Raw genomic sequence first — 26,176 nt, 5'->3', positions numbered from 1 at the left:
GTGTTAAATTACAAGAGGTTTATACTAAATCTATTTATCAGACACGTTAAAACAAAGCGACTTAACCTGTTAGCTAGCACTTCTATTTTTGAGCATTTTCTGAAAAACGACAACTCCAAACTAAAACGTCTGCAGCTCTTAAACCCTATGGTCTATATTCATAATTCTGGTCTTGTTTGAAACTAGACACTTGACATATTGTTGCCTAATAGTCATAACAACTCAGAGTAGTAAAGAAACAGAGTAAAACAAGGTAAAATATACATTAAATGACTTCCGTTTTTCTTTAAATAACATTCACTTAGCAAAAAAGGTATGAAATGGTCATCTGAGACACCTGGGGACACCATATAGGTAAACTGAATGTCTGACCATGCTGTGATTCAAATTTGAGAATGATACTCCAAAAAATGTTGTTTCTGTGAGCTTTTATTTCAAAAAAGTCCAGGCGTCCTTTCAGAAAAAGTGCACTTGGAAACTCCAAATATACACATGATAACAAAATGACATGATTATCAAAAGAAAATGAGTCAGGACTACATATTACATGATGTATATCAATTCAGAACTTCTCTGCCCACCAAAGCACATAGAAAAAACTATTTCAGAAAAAAACATTTGCACATTATAACAAAATACTTGCTATTTTGAATGTGGTCGCTCATGAATGCACTCCAGATTCCAGTCCTCCTCTGGATGTCAGCTGAAGACCTGTTACATCACATCACAACACAACACAACACAGACACACACACACACAAAGCAAGAGAGGATTTTAGTTTGAGTCAAAAGTTAGAGACATACAACTATTTGTATGAGAAACTATGATGTAATATACATGAACATAATACATACACACATACACACATTACATGAATATATTTATAATTACAAATGTCTTATGTTTGCCAAATAACCTATATTTCTCAGCTGGTAATACTCATATTTTCCACCACATATCTTGTTTTTAGTTTGTATATTCTGTGCATTTGATTCATGTAGCTATAAAAATGATTCATTTATATAACATGTCATAGAAAATGAAACCATGTAAAACTCGTATTTTAGTCATCTCCACTGTTACTTTATAATCAAAACAGCTAACAAGAAACTAGAAATGTAACGTAAAATAACTAATGAACAAAAGAATCCACTTACTTTTTCCAAGCGAGCGCAGCTGAGCTCATAGTCCGGTCCATCTCTCGTCGACGACGCGGTTTCGTTTATATCCAATCTTGTATCTTTGCTCCGCGATCATGCTCTTTATCAACTTCTCCAAAACACTCTCAACACAAACAAGTCCTCTGCAGTCGACAATCCACAATGGAGATGTTATATCTAACCTTTGAGAGGTTTCTCAGCGGCTCCGGAGAGCCTAGCCGGCTGCTATGCTACCCAAACAAACAAACGCGCAGGGAGGGGGCGTGGGCATTCCTATCCATGCGCTTCTGTAGATTTGCGCAGAAGTACACTTTACTGACGTAAGTTGAATCCTTGTAATCGTTTCATGATTGGTTACTACCCCTGCCCATCAAAACTTTGCTGGCTAAGCATTGGCTGGCTTTGTTTTGGCGTAATCCAGTCAAAAGCCTATGGTTAGCTGAAGGACATCTGTCTGGGCAAATCGGTGTTCCCGATTCATTTTGAGTTGTCAAACCTTATCTGATTGAACAAAACAGAAAAATAGGGCGGGATATTTATCGGAAGAGTCCAACGAAGCAGGAAGAGATGGATTTTCACTGATAAAACTCGATATTTGATAGAAAATAAACATGATCGATCATACTTAGCGGACGCGCGGATGTAAATAAAGGAGGGTATTGCTGGATTTATCACTATTTTTCGTTGTTTTGGATTAAAACGTGGGATGCTTTTTGAAGAGTGGACCCTTACATTGCAATGTACGTTGAAGTTTTTGGGAATTGTCAGAGATGATCAGAACCATATGGCAAGACATGTGAGTACCCACACCCATTTTTATATGCGTTCCGTCTGCATTTCATGTAACCCTTTCCACACCAGTGTATTGATTGCAAAAATAAGCTCAGAACATGAATTTTGAGTGTTTAAACTTTCAAATAATGCAAAGTTTATGATTGTTGATTGAATATTTGATGTTAAACAAAGTACAAAAACACGTAAAAACGCCCCCTAGGGACCGCCGCCGGGCCGGTGCGTGTTAAGAAAACATGAAAGAGCAGGTTTGCGGTTTTCATTGTTTTTTTAATGTGGGTGTGGCCGGATAAGCTGGAGTCAGTCAGGCATGTGCTGGAAAGAGGAGCTTTCGTTCATGAATTATTCATCGTAACTTAACCGGGTAAAATGAAGAAAAACAAAATCAAAACCTTCAAATCCAGCATGATATTTTAGCTTTGAGGCATAAATCATAAAACCAACTCATATAATTGAGAAAGCCAGTCATTTACAAGATGGAGAAGAATGTATAAACCCACTGATGCTCAGAATAGCATGTAAATGGGTGTGTCCATGATATATATGTATTGTATGCATGCATGCATGTATGTATAAAGTGTGTATGTGTGTGTGTGTGTGCGCCGTATCTACCACATTGATTAGAAATGATTGCAAGCTCAGTTTGAACTTGCTTCTCCTGAATTAGCTGCACAGCTTGATGTTTTCGACCATATTGCATCCCATTGCATTCATTTTTATTTTATGCATTGCGCACAAGATAGAAGTCATTATCTTTTAAAAATGCGCACACGCACGCACACTTGAACAAAGCCAACTTTCCATGGATAAATGAACAAAGACATCTCTGTGTTCAGATCTTTGAGGAGTTCCATTGCGAGCTTGGCCAAGTCCAACACCGCGTGGTCCCTCTCCAGCCCGGCTCCCTCCCTCAGATTGGAATGCAGGTCTGCATTCTACTTAAGGCAATCATTTTGGAATGTTCCAGGCTTCCAGATGGTCCTCTTAAGGTCCACAACTGTGGCAACAGAGACATTCTTTGGCTCAAATAGAGGAAAAATAATTGGTTTTCTTTCCTAGCCCATCCTGAGCATTTGAAAAGCATTCTCTTCCGAGAACAATCTAGCAGTGTGACACACAGATCATTTCTGGATAAAGGAGAGCTTTCATACACAGATGGCATATGCATTTTTCAAGAAGGCGCAGTAGAGGGGTGTCTTCATCTCTTGTGACTTGAACGTGACATCTCGGATGCCTTGAGGGCTTTCAATCTGTTTACCAGTTTCTGATTTGTTTGTACTTTCAACCTCACTGGTTTAAGTACAAATGATTCATACTAGCTCAAAGCAGCTGCTGTCAAAACAGTTATGATGGAAGTTGCCTAGTATAATTTTAAAAGCAAATACATTGTGTTACTCTAAATGCAGTTCCCGCCTTGTACATTGACTTCAGTTCTCCGCAATGTGATATAAAAGGTAATGGGCTGGAATACATTTGTATTATGTTGATAAAAAACAATTCCACATGTTGGCTATGATGATGTTAAATAAATTCATGAGCTTGATTTAGGATGAAGGTCTGAAATAGTGGTAGACCAGGGCTCAATGCAAAAAAATTTTTATACTGGCCCGGTCGGGCCAGTGGTTCAGGTTTTCACTTGCTCTGCCAAAATGTTCACTGGCCCCAATAAAAAAAAATGTCAGTGTTTAAAAATATTTAAAAATAATACTTCAAAAGTCAAATATAATTGTATACATATACAACAGACATGTTCCAACGAAAAATGGCTCCCAAATTTTGAGCTTTACCTGTAAACTGACAGCAAACTGTGCAAAATATTGCATTGTTTCTTTTGTTGTGTTTTACCCAAGTAAATGCTGCTTCCAAGATGTTAAATAATATACATTGATGAAAATATGTTTTAGTGACTGAGCGTGAAGCACTGGCCCGATCAGCAAGTGACAATACTTTTTACTGGCCCGAACGTCTCTCACGCTTGCCCCGGGCCACTGGGCAGTCCTTTATGTTGAGCCCTGTAGACCGATTAATCGGTTTTGCAGATTAATCGACATTGATAGTTCATTGGTGGAACAATCGGCTATATGCAAAAAAAACATGCCAATAGTTTTTCAGAGTGTGTCCGTTGCTTTGTATCATTATAAAGTAATTAATTTGCTAAATAGATGCTGCATTAGCAGCAACAACAGCAGAAACCTAAGTTTGTCGTCAAGGCTGACAGGACGCTAATATTAGTAGTATCTCAAACAGTGTACACAAAAATACAAACAGATAAATCCAACCCATATGTTAAATGTCATGATTATTACTATCGATTTGCATTATTTATATCAAGCTGGTTACTTTTATCTATATTTTAAGTTAATAACGAGAGAAAGTAAACTATATGCAGCTGTCAGCTACATTAACATCTAAATCTAATTTTTTTTTCATCACTGCAATACATCTTTTGTTTTTTTTTAATAAGATCATCAATAAATGTTAAAACAGAAGCAAATAAAGTACAAGACTACTTATATAATATACATTTATGTAATCTGAATTCTACCAGTGAGAGTATATCACATAAGTATTAACTTCAATGTGTATTAATATAATTTATTTTTACATTTATTTCATTTAGCACAATTTGATGGCTCAGTGCTGTTGTTATATTACTATACATTTCAACACTGTTTCACTTTAAGTGTTATGTTTGTTTTTTTATCCAGCATCCAAAAAACTATTGGCCGATTAATCGGTTATTGGCAAGCAGCAGGGACCTATCGGTATCGGTAAAATCCACTATTGGTCGACCTCTAGTCAGAAACTGTGGTACTCATATGTAAAGTATTAATTATTATTATACATTTTTTTGTGTTTTATCTCTAAATTCTGATCTGCAATATTAATACAACTTTTTGTGCTCATGTAACTGAGTTGGTAGAGCATTGCGGTAGCAACACAATGACCGTGGGTTTGATTCCCAAGGGAACCCACATACTGCTAAAATGTATAGATTGAATACACTGTAAGTCACTTTGGATAAAAGCGTCTGCCAAACGCATGAATTTAAATGTAAATTTTGTGTCTTAGTAATCACATTCTGCTCCAGTCAAGAAAAGAAATCATTTACTCAAGCTGTTCGCTGGCATGGCCACGCACAACACCATTTGTCAGTGTGCAAAAAGCTGAAGCAATTATGAAGAAAAACAAGATATTACATTGTCCTGGAGGGCATCTAGATTTCACGAAGGCCTGTTTTTGACTCAAGCACTTGTTTATAAAATTATGACTGATTTTACCATTTATCCATGTATGCATGCGTTCAAATTTTGGGAACATTACTAGTCACAACCAGTGATCTCCTTTCTACTTTATCTCCTTTTCACTCACCACATTGCTGTTTTCTCTGTGTCGGGCTGAGCGAAATAAGAGTTATGGTCAGTGTACATCTGTGGTGGTCTGTAATAAGCTGTGATGACAGCGTAGCTCTACATGTGTATGCGGCCAATAACAGGGTTAGTCTTGGGCTGAGCACTTGACTGTCAATCACAATTAGGGATTGAAGGGCAAGTTTTATGTTTAAATAACTTGGGACAGTTGGGGTGTCCTTACAATGTTGCAAAAGTCAAGTTTTCCTAAGTTGTGAGGCCTACCCAAATGGGATGTATGCACATTTGGAGGATCAAGACAGTTTGCCATGTAACGTACTGTGCAAATAATGGTTTAATAGTAATAGTTTACTCTTACTCTCTTACTAAAGGTTATACCTACACCTAAAATTCCCTTTCAAAATTGACAGTCATGCTTTTCTCCAGAAAATGGCTTTGAGAGACACACAGATGTCTGTTTTCAAATATAATCTTGTGAAGTCTTTTCTATTTAAGTTTGTTTGGACAGCGGTGTACTACTTAGCCGCAGTCTTTTTTCACCCTATTATTTTCCTGTCTGACCGTCGCTTGGTGAATTCAGTGAACACTTTAAATTAGCCCTCTTGGTTTTTCCTCAAATGTACTTCCTTTTTTGTTTTCCAGGTTGTTTACCGCCCCCCTTTTGTGTACACGCTTTTCTGGCACCTTCCCGTGCGGTAAACTTTAACAAACAACAGCTAATGCATCACTATTGCTGCCAAAAAAGCCAGTGAGCCGTGGAATTTTCCATCTGTAGCAGAAGGTTCGAGTTGCTGCAGGTTTGTGTGTTTTCACACCGGTAGGTTTCGATAAGACAGGACTGCACTTCCTGGAAGTAAGTTTTGATTGGAGCGGTTCACATGCCGGCACCCAAGCGTTCACCTGCCCACCCGCATGTAGACACAACAGGATGTCGGGGCTTTTAGAAACTGAGGTAATTGCTAAGCTGAGTTCCAGATTGTCAGTATGTTATGTAAGTTCTGACCAGTTGAGTTGGCAATCCAGAAGTCAGAAATCAACAATGACATGATGAAACCGGCCAGAGCTAACCCATCATCCTTGACAGGCCACTTCACAAATAGCGCTTTCGCAATTGAGATGTAATTTTCTTGGCTCGGATATATATATAGTTTGAAAAGTGCTTCGAGATCAAGTTTTGGCTAGTATTTCATTTTTTATGGTTTACCAACAATGTGCTCCAAGACAGATATTTTTTTACTAGTGACACTTTAAGATTTGTTACTACTGAGTTATGAAGACTCCCCAAACTTCAAAAATAGCACACAAGAGGGCATGTCGATGCGTGACTTGTTTTAAAAAAAAACAGTGGCGTCTTCAATATGATTATGTTTAAACAATTAAGGAGCTCAGATGCAAAAGCCGCTGAACACCGACTCTGTCAATAATGAGATAATGATATTAACCAAATCCTCTCTGCATGTATTATAAGTTCATCAAATAATTTAGCTTCAAATCTGCTTAATCCCAGCCTCAGGTCATTCAGAAATACTGGTTTGTTGGCAGAATCCATTAAGAGCCTAATAAAAAATGCTCATGACGCAATCTCATTCTTTCTAATGAAACCTTGGTGACTTCCAGCAACGAAAGTGACTGCGACCGTTGCGATGTGGGCGTGTCCAGTGACTCAACAAAGTTAAGAAAAATGAAACTTTATGACTTTTAAAGGCATAGTTCACCCAGAAATGAAAATAATGTCATTAATGACTCACCCTCATGTCGTTCCAAACTCGTAAGACCTCTGTCCACCTCACGTGACTGCAGTAATGCGTATGACGTGTTATCTGGTGCACCCAAGCTGTTTTTTTTTTGTGAGCCCAGGCTTCGTTTACAGTCTAAGGGAGACGCACACTGTAAGTTTGGAAAAAACTTCGCAAACATGTCTGAGGATAACACGTCATTCACACCACTGCAGTCACGTGACTTTAGTCTTGCGCATGCGCTTCACAACAGACGCGGAAGAGAAGACAATGCTGAATAAAGTCGTAATTTTTGTTATTTTTGGACCAAAATGTATTTTCGATGCTTCAACACATTCAAACTGACCCACTGATGTCACATGGACTACTTTGATGATGTTTTTATTACCTTTCTGGACATGGACCGTATACCGTGCATAGATTTTCAATAAAGGGACAACAAGCTCTCGGACTAAATATATAACAACTTAAACTGTGTTTCGAAGATCAACGGAGGTCCTACAAGTTTGGAACAACATGAGGGTGAGTCACTAATAACATTATTTTACATTTTGGGTGAACTATACCTTTAAGAAGGGACCACCAATAAAATTTACTAAGGTTGAACAGTTTCGCATTTGTTTATAACAACCCCATTAAAAGAGACAGGTGACATACAGAGATCATGCTAACATATTTATAACAAAAGCTTCTATTTCAAAACTTTTCTTTTGATTTTATGTGAACTTTTGTGGGCACAATAACTCTTCAGTTTTTTTTCTCCTGTTTGATCATCCACCATTCTAAAAGTCTGATTGCTTTGGAAAGTAATGGCACACCTTTTCTCAACAAGCTGCATGATTGAACCATCAATTTTGTTCGTAGCACAAACGGTTTGGGACGAGCTACGCACTGAATTTCAATACAGCCCTAAGTATCAGCAATAGTGATGCATTTCTAAGCAAATTCTAGTGACTTTTTTCATGTTTTCTTCTACTTTAAAAGCACACTGCGGCAGTCGCCTTTGCACTCTATCTGGTCTAGATGGTTTGTTGTTACGATAGTTTTCATAAACCCCTCATGCATGTTTTGAGAAGTATCGATTTTCTGTTTTGTGTAGTGTGTGTAGTAATTATATTGATACAGGGCAAATTTTATTTAAAACACACCTACCTTCATTTTATTCTTGAACGTCAGGAAATCATATTGGATTTGAGAACACTGCAAAAGACAGGCTGGACTAGTAATGCAATACTTCCATTGATTTCTTTAGGGGGGAAGTGGAAGGCAGGCGGGAAGGAGTAAAGGTAGAGAATAAATCGTGAAAACAACATGTTTCTGTGGAAGACAAATCGGGTTTAACATGACTTGTTTAGAAAGTCTTTTTGTAGTTTATGGTTAACTTTGTGTTTGTGTGTGCAGAGCTGTGTGGACAAGCCAGTTTACATTGAACCTCACAGGGGAAGAGGAAATCATTCATTCAGTCTATTCAAAGCCTCTGGCCATGAGTTTTATGGCACAACCAGCAGTTTATCTTCGGCTCAGCGTGGCTTAAACACACTGGACAGTGTTGATAAGTTTATCAGTGTTTGAATGCTCTTTTGTGTTGTTTTCAAGCTTTGGCTTTCAAAAGCATTGTGCTGATTTTGGAGTGTTCATTCTGTTTTAAGTTAAAAACAATCTGCTTTACATTAAACATATAGGGGCAGTTTCCCAGACATGGCTTATCCTAGTCCCAGAACGGTACGTTCCAAGTTCGTCAAACATAGATGCACATTACCCATGCCTGAACAAGGTGGTCTCGGCCCGATTGCAAACAAACTCTGGAGCGGTTTGGTAAAAGTTTGAACGCAATCAGACCCAACGGACCAATGAACAGGCTCATTGCTTTATTAACTCTTTCCCCGCCATTGACGAGATATCTCGTCAATCTGCAATACCGCAATTATATAAAACCCGGAAGTATTGCCCTAGGGCAAACAGCTGTATGTCCGTGTATGTTTTAAAGATCGCTCTGCATCTGATCTCTATCAAAAGTCCTTCACAAAAATGGAACAATCTCAGCTTTTTGCTCAAAATTTGGTGTTTTTGATGAAACCTACACATATTTGAGAGGTGATAAAAACAGAACACATGAAGGTAGAATGAAACAGATTTTTTGTTTGAAAGCAGAGGGTCTGTTCTTTTATTTCATATATTTTATGTTTATATATTTAAAAAGGAGCATTATCTGGAAGGCATTAAACTTTTGTGAAAATCATGAAAAATGCTGGTGGTGAAAGAGTTAACCATAAACATACCTGATAGCTCTTTGGTGATGAATTCTGGTGAACACGTCAACGCCATTTACAGCCAAAGCAAACCTATTCCTTATAAAGTGTCTTCTAATTGCTCTTCTCTGCAATAGGTACATGGTAAGAATGTTGTCCCGCCTAAGTTTTGATTCTTGCTCACAATAATAAAGTAATATAACGGCAGTTACCAAAAAACCCACACAATAAGGGGCGGTTCACATTTTGCGTCTAAAAACCGTGCAGAAAACGATGCGTTGCGGATGTGCCTGGAAAAAAATGAGACCGCATCGCTTCCATGAGCGTGCATAACGCCTACATTTGAAATAACGTAACGAACTTGAGCGTGCAAAAGATGCGAAATGTGAATCGGCCCTAATTTTGCTAAGTTTTGCAAATCCTGACGGACAACTTTGAGGGTATTTACGAAAAATAAACAGGTGCACTCAGAGCAATTAAATGAGTGTTTCCTCGCATGTGACTTCTATTAACAAATTCTGATCCATTTGGAAATATTGCCTTGCCAATGCGAACCGAACCAAGATGATATTGCAACATTGTAGCGATTTAACCCCCTAGTTTCGGAACAAAGCAATTGGGTCAAAATGGGACAAACCCATCCCACTGGGTTGTAATTTAGCCTATGCTAGTTTGTTTTAACCCAAAATGCTGGTTTGTTTCAACCCAAATTGCTGGTTGCTTTAAATGATTGTTGGGTCACATTTAAACATTATCTTGGTTAATATAACCCAAGGCTGTGTTTGTCTCTTTTTCACCCAATGTTGAGTTGAAAATACCCTAGTGTTGTGGCATTATCTGTCTTTGACAGTTTTTCAAGAGCATTTTTAAAAGCAGTTTAACTTTTGAATTCTGGGGTTTTTCCATTTGGTGGAGGGGCCACAGAAAATATATTGAAGATTCAAGGTCACCTTTAAAGAAAAGGACACCATATTGATCTTGACTGTGTGTGCAGCAGATCAATGAGAAGATTATCGCACTTGATCCCAGCGTCTCTGTGACCTGTAAGAAGAGCATGGAGGGTTCATTATGCCGATAAAACATGTATAGAAAAGTGGTTTGATTTATTTAGTGTATTCTAGAGTGGGAACAGTGCCATGGTCATAGGAGGGGACAGTAAGGTGCCATAGTCTACGCTTTAAGCTATTGCGCTACTCCATCACAGCACATTGTGCTTTGATGTACCACTTTAGCCCTGGGTCTAGTCTGTCTTTACACATACGTGAGTGTATGCACGCAGTCAAACGCACAGCCTTGCAAAGTATAGTTCATTTGACGTGCGCATGCGCACGTATGTTCGGCGCCATAAAATACCATAAAAATTTACCATACTTCAGCCTTCATGGCAGCATATACCCGAACCTATGATGGATGAACGTTCTCGCACCCCCAGATTTTTTGTTGTTTATAGTAATTTATAAAACTCCTCCTATATATATGTATGGGTATGTCCATACACAATACATTAACTTTCCCTTGTACACTTTCTCACACTATAACTGTCTCGTCATCCATTGGCATCCTTGGTTTGTTTGTTTCAGCTTTGTATTACCTTACTTTGTAAAATAATAGGGAACAAAAAATACTCAATTATGCTTTATTGCTATATTTTGGGAAAGGGTGTTTGATCATTGCAGAGTATAAAGCAAGAAAGAAAATGGCTTAACTGGATTTTTTTCCCACACGTCTAAAACAATAACAAGTGATTCTTGTGATGCATCTCTCGTAGGCAGTGACCTTGAATGCTTTATTTCCATGTCCCCTTAGGAGGTAACAGATTTCACTGTTCTGATAAAGAGTAAATTACTCCTCTCCTTCCTGATGTGGGACCTCACTTAACACTGCCATTTTTCATTGAAATGATGCTGAGAGTGATTTTTCACACTCCCTATCTTCTTTTACACATTTTGCATAACTTTCTTTGATGTCGTTCTTTTTCTGCCGCTTTTTAGCCATTAGATTCTCGCTCCACTGCTCTTCCATGATCAAAGACTTTTTTAAGTCACTTGTTGCAAGAGGAAAAACATTTAAGGCGTTCAACTTTCTACATTTTGCTATTCTACGTGGCAAAAACCTCAGACGTCATACCCATGGTTTGATCATATTAATGTCTGATGCGTGAAGCACATAAACTTGCTAACACTTCAGGAGTTTTTAAGTCAATATCTGATTGGTTGAAATCAACAGGTTGCATGTTGTGTTCTTTAACGGTCCCCCTTGAAACAAAACCGAACTGTGATTGGTTTTATTTAATTTGAGTCATTTGGTCTATTGGGCGGACCAATGAAAGCTGGTGTGGAGTCTGAGATATGAGAGCTTGAGGGTCTAGCAAAAACTTGACATGGCTATATGGATTTATTTAAAGTGAAGTATGTCATTTCTTTATGTACAAATGAGCAATGGAAGACAGCAGAGAAAGTTCAGGAAACCTGCTTTTGATCATCATTTTTACAGCTCTTTCTAGGGCATGCCTTGAATATTCACTTGAGGAATATTTTATGACATCAGCTTCTTCTAGAACAATGGAACATTGTACATTTTTCCATAACATCTCAACTCTCATTAAGCATCTGTTATAGATAAGTCTAGGTCTTCTGGGAAGGTTCCTCCCATTGGTTCTTTTCTCAGCTTTCTCCTGGTGTTTTGGAATGACGTTCCTCTCTCCGCTGTGTGGGAACGTCATACTGTAAGTGCATCCAGATGTTTTTAATGTTGACTTGAGCGTAATTGAATAAACCTCCCATTCTCTCTATAGGGTTAAAAAAGCAACATAAAACATCTGCAAAACGAGAAGAACTTTTAGTTGAAACTAGCATACGTAAAAATGAAATAATGCAGCACAATCAGTAAAGTGTAGTTCAGTGCTTAGTCAGAGAATGAAGATGTGTTTTCAGTTTGAAGCACTGAAGATCATAGTTTGTTTCTAAAATGCCAAAACTTCTGCTTTTATGTCACACAAAGTCTATCAGTGGGTTGGGACAGTCCTTACTTAGTCCTAAATCCTATTCAAGAGTTTATGGGTGGTCTGGAAAAGTCTTCTTCCATGGTGTGTGCTTTATCAGAGACTTTGTTCATTTAAAACCATATATATGAGACATATGTTTCTTTTAAGATACCTTTGGACAAACATTGAGAAGAGGTACTTAATGCTTCTTTAAAGCTAAAACTGGGAAGCACTCTCCACACATTTCAAAGAAACTATGAGTAGCAAAAATGAATCTCCTTCACGGCTGAGGAGCAGATTAGCTTATTCAAAGCACCAGCTAGTGGAGGTTTACTTAATCCTGTTCAGACAGGGTTAAGCGGCATGACTATTTATTCCATGTGGCAGAAAAAATTAAGTCCAGAGGTTCTGCTATACCATTTATGTAGAATTAAAAACAAAATCTATACCAATAAGATAACTATGGAATTTCATAGCAATCTGTGCCGCAAATGAGCCTTCCAGCAAAGACTTATTGATTTGAATGTGATTGAGTTTTATTGCATGAGACAGTCTGCTTATGACCACCAGTGTAAACACTGTGTAGCTAGAGGTTGTTTACCGCTTTTATGTTGTAACTTGTTGCATTAATATGTTAAGTATCTGAGTGTTTGTTTGTGCTTAGTCATAAATCCCACCTTAGATGATACTTAAAAAGCTGCATTTCACAAATTATAGAAAAACTCTAAATTTGTATATGTAGTACATAGCTCAGTTGGTTAAGCAATTGGGTTTGCAACTCAAAGGTAATAGGGTTTGATTCCCAGGGAACACACATACTGATCAAATGTATAGCATGTAAGTCACTTTGGATAAAGGGTAAACATATGTAAATAGTATTTTTTGTTAATGAGACTTTAATATGCAGTCACATTTTTGACTTTTTTACTTATCTAAGTGTTCTTTCTTTGAAGTCTGAATAAACATGGAAACAATTTGTGTAATTTCACCTCCCTGTTTTGTTTTTGGTTCTGTAATGTTTAAAAGTAAACTGGCGCAAAATAAAATGTATGCATCATTCTCGAAGGGGGCCATAGTTTTAGTTTGCGTTGGCTTTGATGGTTTGAGTGGATATGATCTCCCCCCATATTCTGGTGTAATGGAGCCATCTGTGATGAGATCTTTCAGCCATGATGTCATACCCTGATGTTAATGCCAGGGGGGCACATAGTTTGGCTACATGAACCCCTCGGCTTCATTTTACATAGATCTTTCATGTAAATGAGACTAAAGCTAATAACTGTCTCTGTTTAAGGGTTGTGTATTTTATCAGCCATTCAAGTTGAATCTGTTTTGTTAGCCAGAAAGTCGAATATGAAGCTCCTTAATATGAACCTTATGCTTATTTAAAATGTTGCTAGGTAGGTTTATGAAGTAATTGGTTACCAATGTAAAGAAATGCTGGGTTGCTTCAACAAATGGTTGGGACAAACTCAACGACTGGTTTAAAGGGGATAGTTCACCCAAAAATTTAAAATTCGGTAATAATTTATTCTCTCTCATTTTGTTACAAACCTGTATAAATTTCTTTGTTCTGATGAACAAGCCCCATTCACTTCTATAGTATCCCTTTAAAGGAACACGCCGACTTTTTGGGACTTTAGCTTATTCACCGTATCCCCCAGAGTTAGATAAATCCATACATACACTTTAACATCTCTGTGCGAACTTTAACTCTGTCTGATGCATCCACCGCTAGCGTAGCTTAGCACAAACACTGGAAGTAAATGGCTCCAGCTAGCATACTGCTCTCAATAAGTGACAAAATAAAGCCAACATTTTCCTATTTATATGTCAAATAACAAGGTCATATGAGACAGAGCGCAACTCTGAGCGAATTATCTGCTCCTCACAACGTGGCTTTTTAGATGCTGTGAGATAATCACTCCGGCCAAGTAGCAGTGCTTTGCCCTCTGAGAATATAGTTCCCAGTATGTAAACGGTTAAAAGATGGCTGTGTCTCATAGAACCTTGTTATTAGTACACGCTGTGACTATACAAATCACAACATATAAATAGGAAAATGTTGGCGTTATTTTTGTCACTTATTGGGAGTAGTATGCTAGCTGGAGCCATTTACTTCCAGTCTTTGTGCTAAGCTAGGCTAGCGGTGGGTGTGTCAGACAGAGTTACAGGACGCACCGAGATTAAAAGGGTATGTATGGATTTATCTAACTCTGGGGGATACGGTGAATAAGAACCTATAGACAACCTCAATTTTGACCTACCCATGAGTTAAACATCCTAGCATTTTGGGTTGCACCAACCCAGCATAGGTTGGGTTTTGTCTATATTTTATATAGGCAGTTATATTACGAATTACAAGGATTATTCAAACTAAGATGGTGATGAATAAAACATCTGTGCTCTTGAGTCACGAGTAAACCAGTAGGATCTACTGATTGACATGGCATCAGGTCTGGAGCCTAATCATGTATAAGAAGTGCTTGCTCATGAGAACATGAGTCGAGTCTGTCTAATCTCGCAGACATCATCTTGACCCGACTGTCATAGCCTTTCATCTTTGACCTGACACTCCCTGTTGAGTGAGGTAACAGTAGCATTGCTAATTATCATGCTGTTTTACCAGCTGTTAAGTTCAAAAACTATTAGTACTATTCATGTACTGTAGTGCATTGCCATCCATCCAAAATTAAAGATTGTAAGCAACATCTATGCAGATATGACTGCATATTAATTATACTAAAGTAATTAATATTTTTTTATTATTCCCATCTGTTAGTGTTTTGTATGCGATGACTATGTCTTTTTCTTTTGGGAAAAGGGCAAAAATTATATGATGATTCATCATGCACTGCACAGATGTTTTGTCCAATCAGATGCTCTATGGATGAGAACCTCATGCTTGAAATGTTTTATGTTTAGGATTTTGAACCTACAGTATCATCTGTGTTATATTAAACTATGTTAAAAACACAGATTTCAGTATTAAATTAAATTTAATACAGAGGATGTACTGTCTAGTCTTGTATACAATCGAGAAATATATCTAAGCTCATCTTTGGTCCAGTGCAACACTATTTTTCAACCTTGCAATGCATATTTTCTTGAGAAAGACAGAGATCGTGAGTGGGTGAGCAGAAGAGAGCAAAATTGCAGGCAGAGAGCCAGACATCTAGGCCATGAGAGAGCTCTATGATAAAGTATATCAAAGCCCTCAAAGAACCACCAACACGGCATGAATTTTTCTCTTCCATGAAAATTACGGTTATGTCAGGACAGTAAACTCTAGTTGTGGCTTTTTAGTGTCGAAATGAGAAGCAGCTGGCTTTTCTTAATCAGAACTGATCATAGTCTGCCAAAGGCTGTGTAATGATGAAGAGGCAGATTTATGCATACATCAAAGTTCAGTGCTGGATGTGAATCCGAAGCCAAACTGTATGGAAGGGTGAAACGTGACCATGAAAGTTATAATATTATAACTTTGTACGCTGGCTGCTTCTGAAGAAATTTTCACAGGCTGTAGACTCTTAGACGACTTCCAAGGTCCCCGAGTTCTGCTAATGCTGCGTTACACCAGCCGCGGTAGAGGCGTCAAGCGTGAGTGATTTCAATGGTAAGTCAATGTGAAGACGCGTTGACGCGCATCTGGAGGTCTCGCGGTGCGAATGAGGTGTTTAGCACGGTGCGGTTTACGCAATCCCGCCTCATTCACACTTCTAGTTCGTATGTATGGCGCGAATTGAGCGTTGCCGCTGCAAACGCACAAGTTGAAAAATTTGAACTTTGGAGGAAAAACGCGTTGCGTAATCAGGAGCTTGCTCTAGTAGTGACGTGATTACAGGAAGCGTGCGGAGTTGCAGAAGCCCCTTCCATGATTCGAATTTCCACGTGAATGTCTCGATGACTAGAATTTCCCACGCTGCAAATGAAGCGAGTAAACTCAAACTGTTCAAGCAACAAACTACACGCGGTATGCGCGAATTTGACGCCTCAAACGCGGCTGGTGTGAACCCACACCACGGTAGATTTTGAATCATGGCTTATTATAAATAAAAGCATTCATGTAATGTATAACATCTTTTGAATACTCATTTTTATCAAATAAAAAAGCTGTTTTACTATCTGTAAAACAAGAGTTCAGATGAAAAACCCTCTAAGGGGCTAATCACACAAAAACGTGTTTTAAACGCTTGGAAACGCAAGATGCTACCTGCCCATAATTTTTTTTTTTAAAGGCGCCTGCAACTGCCATGGTGTGATCGGCCCCTAAGTGTGTCTGAGATATTTTTTGTAAATTAGTATATTGTATGAGGCTGTTATGTTTAAGTTCAGTAATCTCACTTTAATGACAATGAAAAGATTATAAGTCACTTTAGTCAATTCATTGGTATTTTACAAATTTGCTTTTGTTGCAAAACATGCAAAAACCTCACTTCTAAAAGTCACTTTCTAAACAAAGGTAAAAGGCAAAAATTTGTCAATTTCCAAATATATTTGTTAAACCTCCTTTAACCAGGTAAACCAGTCTTTCGTGCTCTTAGTGGACTTTGCTGAAAAATCGTTGTGGTGTTAATGGATTTCTCCAACAAACTGGTATTTCTGAATGGGATTAAGAAGATTTCATGCGAAAGTATTTGATGAACGTAAAATACGTGCCGAGAATATTCAGTCAATATCATTATCTCCTTATTAATAGCTTTTGCTTCTGAGATCTTCAAATTTAGTTTGAGTGTTACAGTGTCTTAGTTTCTTATTCCCTATGCGGCTTGATCCCAGAGGAAGGGTCATGGGAAATTACCATGCTGCCACAGAATGGATATAAATACAAATCTGCAGACCTATTTCCATATTTATTTGATGTGATTTCCCCTCTCTTTTCATATAGAGTTTGTGTATAGAGAAACTAAGGAAACTGGGGTGGAAATACAGCACATTTTTTAATAATAATGTCAGGATAAGAAAAATGTCTTATCATTGGATACTAGGTTTTTACTGCATCCTTTGTCTGTTGCCCATGTGTCTTGTGCATTTAAAGCGAGTTCATGTATTTTATCATGTATATTATCAATGTTTTAAAGCTTTTTGACTTTGTTCCCACAAGTCTTTAGGACTGACCGCTTACGCCGTCATTTTATAAAGTCTTATCTGTTTGTTTCGATAGCGTAGACAATATATGTGTATCTACATCTACAACGTAAAAAAAGGAAAATCTCATCTCTTCTCATGTCTTTTATTTATATCTTAATGCAGTTCAGAATTTATGGCAGCCGTTTTACTCATTTATGCATACACTGTGTCCAAGGCAGCTGACTCGCTCACTTATTCGCTATTTATTAGTGAAAGTCATGTAGTGCATGGTCTGCATGTTACTACACAGATCTGTCCTGTATTTCGTTATGTGTCTTGTCCCTGGGAAAGCAGTCTCTCCAGCTGTTGTTTTTTGTGATAATACAGTTGTCTCAGCTGTCTTGTCTACACAAAAGACCCCATCTTAAAGCCCGTCCACATGGAGACTCATTTAGCTGTATATGTATACTACATCGATTTGAGTCATTTTCAGTGGTTTTATATTTATTGAGACAGCACCGCATTTACTTTTTTCTTTAGAATAAGGAAAAATAAAGATTGGATAGGAAAAGCTTTGGCTTCGTGTGAATGTGGCCTTAGTGCTCTTTTGTCCTGAGGTGTCAGACTGTATGTGCACTGCATAGTGTTGGCAGTGGACCATCTGCTTTTGTGCACAATAGCTCCAGCTGTGTGTGCATCTTTAGATAGCAACTATATTTTATTACGTTATCCTGTAAGGGTAAGTGGTTTGGATGTGCAATGAAATGTTTAATGTCATTTGTGTCTATGAACCAGATTTCAGATTCTTTATAAATTGGTTACATGATTTTATTTTGCTTTGACTCCCTTTAATGTATTTTATATGACATGTTAAATGTTTTTCTCTGAAGAATCTGTTGTGAAATGAACTCATATATTTTATGCACAATAAACATCAGCCAGTGCTCATCCATGTGCTGTCTACCTGCCTATTTCATTACAGGGTTAAAAAAGGCCAAACATTGGAAACACTTTTGTCAGGAAAGCGAGAAGATTGAAGAAAATAATGGACTCAGTTTCCTGATTGAAAATGCAAAACCTTACCGCTCTCTCTATGCAGGAGAGAAGTTTGTTTGGATGAGGGTTTATAACAGGATTATGGGGTTTGGGATGAGGGCTTGATCTGATCAACATGAGAATCCTTAGAGAAGATGTAATTCCACAGCCCTAAAATCTGTTTTCACTTTCGTTCTTTCGTTCTTTCTTTCTTTCTTTCTTTCGTTTTTTCTTTCGTTTGTTCTTTCATTCGTTCTTTCATTTTTTCCATTGTTCTTTCTTTCGTTCATTTGTCCTTTCTTTCTTTCTTTCTTTCTTCCTTTCTTTCTTTCATTCTTTCTTTCTTTCTTTCATTCATTTTCTCTTTCGTTCCTTCTTTCTTTTTTGTTTTTTATTTTGTTCTTTATTTCATTCTTTCTGTCGTTCTTTCTTTTGTTCTTTCTTTCTTTCTTTCTTTCAATCTTTCTTTCTTTCTCTCCTTCTTTTGTTCTTTATTTCTTTCGATCTTTCTTTCGATCTTTCTTTTGTTCTTTCTTTCGTTTTTTCTTTCGTTCTTTAATTTTTTCTTTAGTTTTTTTCTTTCGTTTTTTCTTGGTTCGATCTTTCATTTTTTCTTTCTTTCGTTCTTTCTTACTTTTTTCGTTCGTCCTTTCTTTCTTTCTTTCTTTCTTTCGTTTTTTTTCGTTCGTCTTTCTTTCTTTCTTACTTTCTTTTTTGTTTTTTATTTTGTTCTTTATTTCATTCTTTCTGTCGTTCTTTAGTTCTTTTGTTCGTTCTTTCCTTCTTTTGTCCTTTCTTTCTTTCTTTCTTTCTTTCTTTCTTTCTTTCTTTCTTTTTCTCTTTCTTTTGTTCTTTCTTTTGTTCATTATTTCATTAATTTTAAATTTTTTTCATTCATTTTCTGTATTCTTTCTTTTTGTTCTTTCTTTTGTTATTTCTTTTTTCTTTGTTTCATTCTTTCTTTTGTTTCTTTTTTGTTTCTTTTTCTTTTTTTCTTTTTTTGTTTCTTTTTTCTTTCTTCCTTTTTTTCTTATTTCGTTTTTCTTTCTTTCTTTCTTTCTTTTTTCTTACTTTCTTTCTTTTGTTCTTTTCTTTCTTTCTTTTGTTCTTTCTTTCGTCAGTTTTTTCTTTCTTTTGTTCCTTTGTTCTTTTTTGTTCTTTATTTCATTCTTTCTTTTGTTCTTTCTTTCGTTTCTTTTGACTTTCTTTTGTTCTCTTCCTTTCTCTTTCGTTTTTATTTTATTCTTTTATTTCTTTCGTTCTTTCTTTTTCGTTCATTCTTTCGTTTTTTCTTTCTTTTGTTCTTTCTTTTGTTCTTTCTTTCTTTCTTTCTTTCTTTCTTTCATTCATTCTTTCTTTTTTCTTTCATTCTTTCTTACTTAAGTTCTTTCTTTATTTCGTTCTCTTTCTTTCTTTTTTCGTTTTTTATTTCGTTTTTTCTTTTTTTCTTCCTTTTGTTCTTTCTGTCTTTCTTTCTTTTGTTCTTTCTTTCTTTTGTTATTTTGTTCTTTTTTGTTCTTTATTTTTATTTTTTCCTTCATTCTTTCTTTCTTTTGTTCTTTTTTGTTCTTTATTTAATTCTTTCTCTCATTCTTTCTTTCGTTTATTTTTTCTTTCTTTCTTTCTCTTTCTTTCTTTTTCGTTTTTATTTTATTATTTTATTATTTTATTTCTTTCGTTCTTTCTTTTTCGTTCATTCTTTCGTTTTGTTCTTTCTTTCTTTCTTTCTTTCTTTCTTTCTTTCTTTCTTTCTTTCATTCATTCATTCTTTTTTCTTTCATTCTTTCTTACTTAAGTTCTTTCTTTATTTCGTTCTCTTTCTTTCTTTTTTTGTTTTTTTTTTCGTTTTTTCTTTTTTCTTCCTTTTGTTCTTTCTGTCTTTCTTTCTTTTGTTCTTTCTTTCTTTTGTTCTTTTGTTCTTTTTTGTTCTTTATTTTTATTCTTTCCTTCATTCATTCTTTCTTTTGTTCTTTCTTTCTTTTGTTCTTTTTTGTTCTTTATTTCATTCTTTCTGTCGTTCTTTCTTTCGTTTCTTTTTTCTTTCTTTCTTTCTTTCTTTCTTTCTCTTTCTTTCTTTTTTATTTCTTTCGTTCTTTCTTTCGTTCTTTCTTTTGTTCATTCTTTTGTTTTTTCTTTCTTTCTTCTTAACCCGGCACATACACACTCTTTGCCCATGCCTGTCACTTAAATAATACAGTAAGAAGTAAACACAAACACAGCATTCTGATCATTATCTAATAAGCCAAACATTCTTTTGTTTTCTTGACTGGGTCCCTTAGACTTCCAAGCCTAAGCAAAATTCCCTTTAGGTTCCCTACATTCCGAGGAACAGCGCTGTGAAATCTGTTTTTTTCTTATGGCTACATTCCATCACCTTCGTCTACATCTTTGACCTTATCAGCCACGCCAAACAGTTTTAGTGCACACAAGACTGCTAAGGATGCCCATTTGTTTGTACATCTAGTGCACATCAGTTTTACGGTGCATACTTGTTTTTCGTCTTATTTGTTTGTATCATCTAGTGAACACTAGACAGTGCATTTTACCTGGTGCATTGCCAAGTGCCTACTTACAGTACATAAGTTTGTAATGCATTGTAGTGCACACACTTCAACTATTATGCTTCGTGTTTTTAAGTTGATTCTGGGATGGGATATATTATACAGTAAGTAAACTGAGGCCATCATTCAGTTTATACTCATGTTTCGGGTGAGTTTATGACCAACACAGCTGTATTCAAAACTGTAGGACCCTGTTGCATGCATTCTTGACCAGCCGCTGACCCTGGATGAGTAGAGACATAGGTCACAACACGAAGACTGCAGTCTGCAAGAATGCATTTCTGCACAGACACACAACACACACACACACACACACACACACACACACACACACACACACACACACACACACACACACATACAGTAGAGTATGTGATAACTGGCCCACTATCAACTAACCAATACATTCATTTATCATTTCTTTTTATTGCCTACGAAACAGAGAAATGAAAGTACATAAAAGCGTGTATCCTCTTCCTCCATATTGCTCTGCAATAAACGTTCAAATGCTGAAGTGCAGTGTCATTTTATAAGTGTCTGACTCAATGGCTTGCCATGTCTGCTTAGAAGGAAATGGAGAGAAAACAGGAGACATCTAAAGAATTTTAAAGACAGAAGAGGTTAGGATGGTTAGAGCTGGGATACTTTCATATCAAAGGATTTTGTCGACGACATTAAGCATAGCTGGGAATATTGATATTATGCAGCAGTATAGTGGACTGTATCATAGGGAATTAGCGAAGTATTGCAAATGTATATATCGCAATATGCATATCTCAACGGTTTGCAATAATCAAAATGATTTTAATACTTCAAAAATGTATGTATAGTCAAAGCTTAGGTTGATGCCAAGGGTGCCACACACGTCCTGAAAGGTGAATCCAAAAAAGTTGCAGTAAAGGTCATCAACCCCACCCTCTCCATGTAAATAAATGGAATGTAAGCCAAACTTCAAAATCAAACACACTTCCCAACAATTGTTTCTGTTATTTTAGCTGTTTCTTACTATGTTGGTGTAATTTGATGTGTTTATTTTTTATGTTTTGTTTATGGGTTTTAGCGGCATCTATCGGTAAGATTGCGAATTGCAACCAACCTCAATTTCAAAATGCATAGAGAAGCTACGGTAGCCGCCACAGGACAAACATGTCATTGCCTGAGACAACGTAGTGACGAAATGGCAGTTCAGGGCTACTATAGTAACATGGCGGTGACTTCCATGTAAATGTATAGTGATCATATATAATTATTTCTCAGTCTCTTTATTAGAATATAGAATATTTTCTGTTTGTTTCTTAAAAAAGAGTAAAAAATCAATATAGGTGGACATTAAAACTTTGCTACAGCAACACAGCTAGTGATGGTGGCCTAAGACTTTTGCACAGTACTGTAGATGAAATAAAGATAGAGGATATACAGCTTTACAGAGCGAAGACGCCACATTCAAACCACAATTTAATGTTTCTGGTATGAATTACGTGTTTGTTTATTTCTGCTGAAATGCTGGCAACATAAAAGAGGAAACATGGAGATAATTCCCAAGAGACCTGTTTATAAATATAAGCACTGGTTTCATTTATAATCATATTTTTATGCGACTTGAGTCCTGATGGAAACAAGATTTGTGTTTTGTGTCTACGCTGAATTATGAGTTTGGATTTGTGTGTGAGTATGTGTGTGAGCTGTGGGAAAGCTATTAAGCAAATGTTTTTGATACTGCATAAAAGCTCTAGAGAAGTATGACAAAATTATCTGAAATTATCATGTTTTTGATATAAGCAATATTACTTTTCCTTAAACAGCAATTGATTTTATTGAAATTTCCCATTTTAATTTCGCACATCAATGAGGATGAGTGGAAAGTGACACGATTGATCACCCAAAGGTTTAAGATATTAAAGAGTCTTACAAAGTCTGTCCTGGCTTTCATGCAAATTCAACTTTTTTTCTCCTGGCAGGTTTGTTGATCGGGTCTGGGTGTGCCTTGTATCCTTTAGGCTGGGACAGTGAAGAGGTCAAACAAACGTGCAGCAACAGTTCTGACCAATTTGATCTCGGTACGTTATATACAACCTTTGGATTTTAACGTGTGACTTAAACATTGTTTGCGATTATGCATTCATTTATATATTTTGCAGGCTCTTGTGAGATCGGATGGGCTTATTATTGCACAGGCGCTGGGGCCGTCATAGCCATGCTGCTGTGTACGTGGATGGCATGCTTCGCCGGGAAAAAACAGAAACATTACCCATATTGAACACTACAAATAGGTGCATGATAAGACTTTCACTCTCAGATTAAGAGAGAATCTACATCCAGTGGATTACATACACAAAGATTATCTATAACCGAACTTTGACCTTTCTACATCAGCGATCAATTGAAATGTGTCCTGTGACTGACCTTTGACCTGCATTGGGATCCTTTAGTACCGTATGTGCTAGTGGAATTTAAAAGGAATATGGGTCAGGTAAGCTAATGACTTTTGGATGAGTGTAGTGGGTTTTTTTCTCGAAAGGACCAATTGTTTTATTTCTCCATTTATCTGTTGTGTTTTCATTGTGTATGTGTAAGTACAGTATTCTTGGTACAGTGTGTATTTGTGTATTATAATCTATTATATATTATGTGTTTATGTTCTGTTGGTGACTTGTTATTGCCTTAAATATTTCTTTTGCAATAATATGCATCTTACGGGGACTGTGCATTTGTATTTGTTTGGCATATATATATTGTCTAATATAATCTCTTGTTTAATATTGTAGAATATACAACTTTTAAATAACGGATGCATACATGTACAAATATTTCATTATATTTGTAAATAAATACTGTTGTTTGAGCATAATAAAAATAATAATGTTATGCATACCATTAAAAAGATGGAATTTCAGTTACATATAAACACTTCAGTTTTTAATGCTTTTTTGTCTTTAACCCCTTATCATTAAACCTTAAACTTTAAATGTCAATGCAATGATCTGTATATTAAACTGATTGTATGTTTCCCTTTTCGAATGATTGACTGCCCAGTATTCATTCCTAACAGTACAATGCAGTGCCAAAGTGGTTGAAATGCAAAACCTTATTATCTCCAGAGATCCACAAGTGCAGGCAGATGTAAGGGCTGGTCACAAGCTATTGATGATCTGCTTTGCGTGTTTGGCACTATCAGCAAAATGTCACAGGTGCATGCTGGAGTCAGCTCTTGATTTGGGAAGGTAATGCACATGTAGGACTAATTTATTGTCCAGAGGTTACATTAAACCTGACAGTGAAAAGATCAGGTGGTGGAGATGTCAAAATGTAAAAATCAATGAAGCACAGAGTGTAGTTTGGACAATTGAATTACTTTCCATGTATTGCAAGTTCAGCAAAGAAAAGATAAACAAGCTGTTAGCTGTAATAAAGCTCATTTCAGCAATGCTTTTTGACTCTTTTCTCTCAATAGGTCTTTGACCTTGACCAGCTTTCATTTCAAACTGTATGACTATGTTGCTCCCAAGTTGCTACAATCAATGTTCAATTGTTCATACGCCTATTGTTCATACAGTACCCATTACTCAATCCAACAGTCCTTATGCAATAAAGAGGTCTTTTAGTATTTTACAACACTTTAAGACGTTCTTGGTATTGTATTTATCTAGTTTTAGATTTATAGTTATGTGTATTAGCTTGGTAAGCTCAAGTTGGTTATGCTAGGTTATTCAACCAGCACTGTAGTAGTCAGTTTCTTCAGACTGACACACAGGCACAATTGCTTGTCTTAGATCTTTAGAATTAAAATGCTTATAATGAACTGTCAAACAGGATAATTGTGTAGTCAGCAGATTGTCTCATGAATTAAATATTGCATTTATTAAAGTGAAATCCCCAAAGAAAGCCATTTATAAAGGATATGATTTAATTCATAACAGCCAAAGGTTGTTTTATTTTTAAGTCAGTCAGCAATACACTTTGAAATAAGGCACTTTGTCATGCATACTGATACAGGTATGCTATCTTCAACCTTGCGTTAAAAGACAGCATGAAAAACTCTCGAATCTTCTGCCATCTAGTGGAGCAATATATGATGTATTTGCCCCATAAGGAGTGAATGAACTTGGTCTTTCCACTCAGCGGTTACTTACTATTTTAGAAACAGAGCTCTGTTCATATAAAGACTATGGTTGGTATTGTTTATGTGGCAGAGAGATGGGTGTGATGCAGCATTCAACTGTACCATTATACACTGATTAAATCACTTTCAAATCACTGCAACCAGTAGACAATTATCATGGCATGATAGGAACGCATTTTTATTAATTTGCATCAAGCTACATGTTATTTTAATTCTAAACAATTTCAAATATTATTAAATGCTGTTGTTAGTTCTATAGACGGGTTGCACGGCGACGTCACTAACTGGTTGCGCGCGCAACCGAGGGGCAGAAAGAAGAGACGTGCATTGTGTTGTATGCTAGTAGCGGTGTCTGTAAGTCAAAATGCCAAGGAATTTTTGCGTGGAAAATAGTACCAACAGAGTCAGTGCTGGGTGCCTGATGTTAACATACCAGTAGATGCGACTATTACGTTACTAGCATTATAATTATAAAATTATAATTCATACATGTATCACAGTAACACTGCAAAAATAAAGACAGAAAAACAGATACAACTAAAATCAAGTCTTATTTATGTACAAACATTAAAGAACGCTTCAATAATTAAGGTTGTTGCAGTAGCAGATCAGCTCACCAATCGGTCTTTCTGCCCCTTGGTTGCGCGCGCACCCTGCAATGTTTGTAAACTTGCAACCCCTCTATTAAGTGCACAGTATATTAAACACATTTAATATTAAACGTTTAATGTGGTAATTTTCCAACATAAAATTAAACATGCCGTCATATTAATAAATAATGTGTGTGATATTTTGTCTCATTTAAAACACAATTAGACATTTTCTAACAAAGTCCAAAGAAACGAAATATTTTGACATTCTTTATTTTTAGAATATTAATGAAATAATTATAATAATAATAATTGCCACTGTTATTTTTTTAAACAAAACAGTTTAGAGTTACAGTTGCAAAACGAAACAGTTATGAGAGGAATGTATTTTCATTCAAATTAAACAGGCATCGCCCGGTCCAACCCTCAGAGTGGGTGGGACTGACGCTATCACGTGGTCAGAATAAGCAAATACAATTGGTCGGCTGTTGTGACTCACAAACGCTCT

At 36.5% G+C, this 26,176-nt stretch overlaps 1 protein-coding gene and 1 long non-coding RNA gene across 2 annotated transcripts in view; one reads left to right on the top strand and one right to left on the bottom strand.

Moving 5' to 3' along the window:
- Nucleotides 1-24,384, top strand: part of lhfpl6 (LHFPL tetraspan subfamily member 6) — a 32,166-nt gene extending 7,782 nt beyond the window's left edge. The window contains exons 3-4 of the mRNA XM_065259580.2: nt 22,917-23,015; nt 23,097-24,384. Coding sequence (XP_065115652.1) covers nt 22,917-23,015; nt 23,097-23,215 — 218 coding nt within the window. The 3' untranslated portion in view covers nt 23,216-24,384. The remainder of the gene's footprint in view (nt 1-22,916; nt 23,016-23,096) is intronic.
- Nucleotides 412-2,179, bottom strand: LOC141282853 (uncharacterized). The gene is made up of 2 exons (XR_012337677.1): nt 1,159-2,179; nt 412-711 (listed from the first exon to the last, which is right to left on the bottom strand). It is a non-coding gene; the product is annotated as an uncharacterized lncRNA (long non-coding RNA).
- Nucleotides 24,385-26,176: the final 1,792 nt, after the last annotated feature.

The sequence above is a fragment of the Paramisgurnus dabryanus genome, chromosome 10 (assembly GCF_030506205.2).
Source record: "Paramisgurnus dabryanus chromosome 10, PD_genome_1.1, whole genome shotgun sequence".
NCBI classification, from domain to species: Eukaryota; Metazoa; Chordata; class Actinopteri; order Cypriniformes; family Cobitidae; genus Paramisgurnus; species Paramisgurnus dabryanus.
This window is presented reverse-complemented; position numbering and strand designations above follow the sequence as displayed.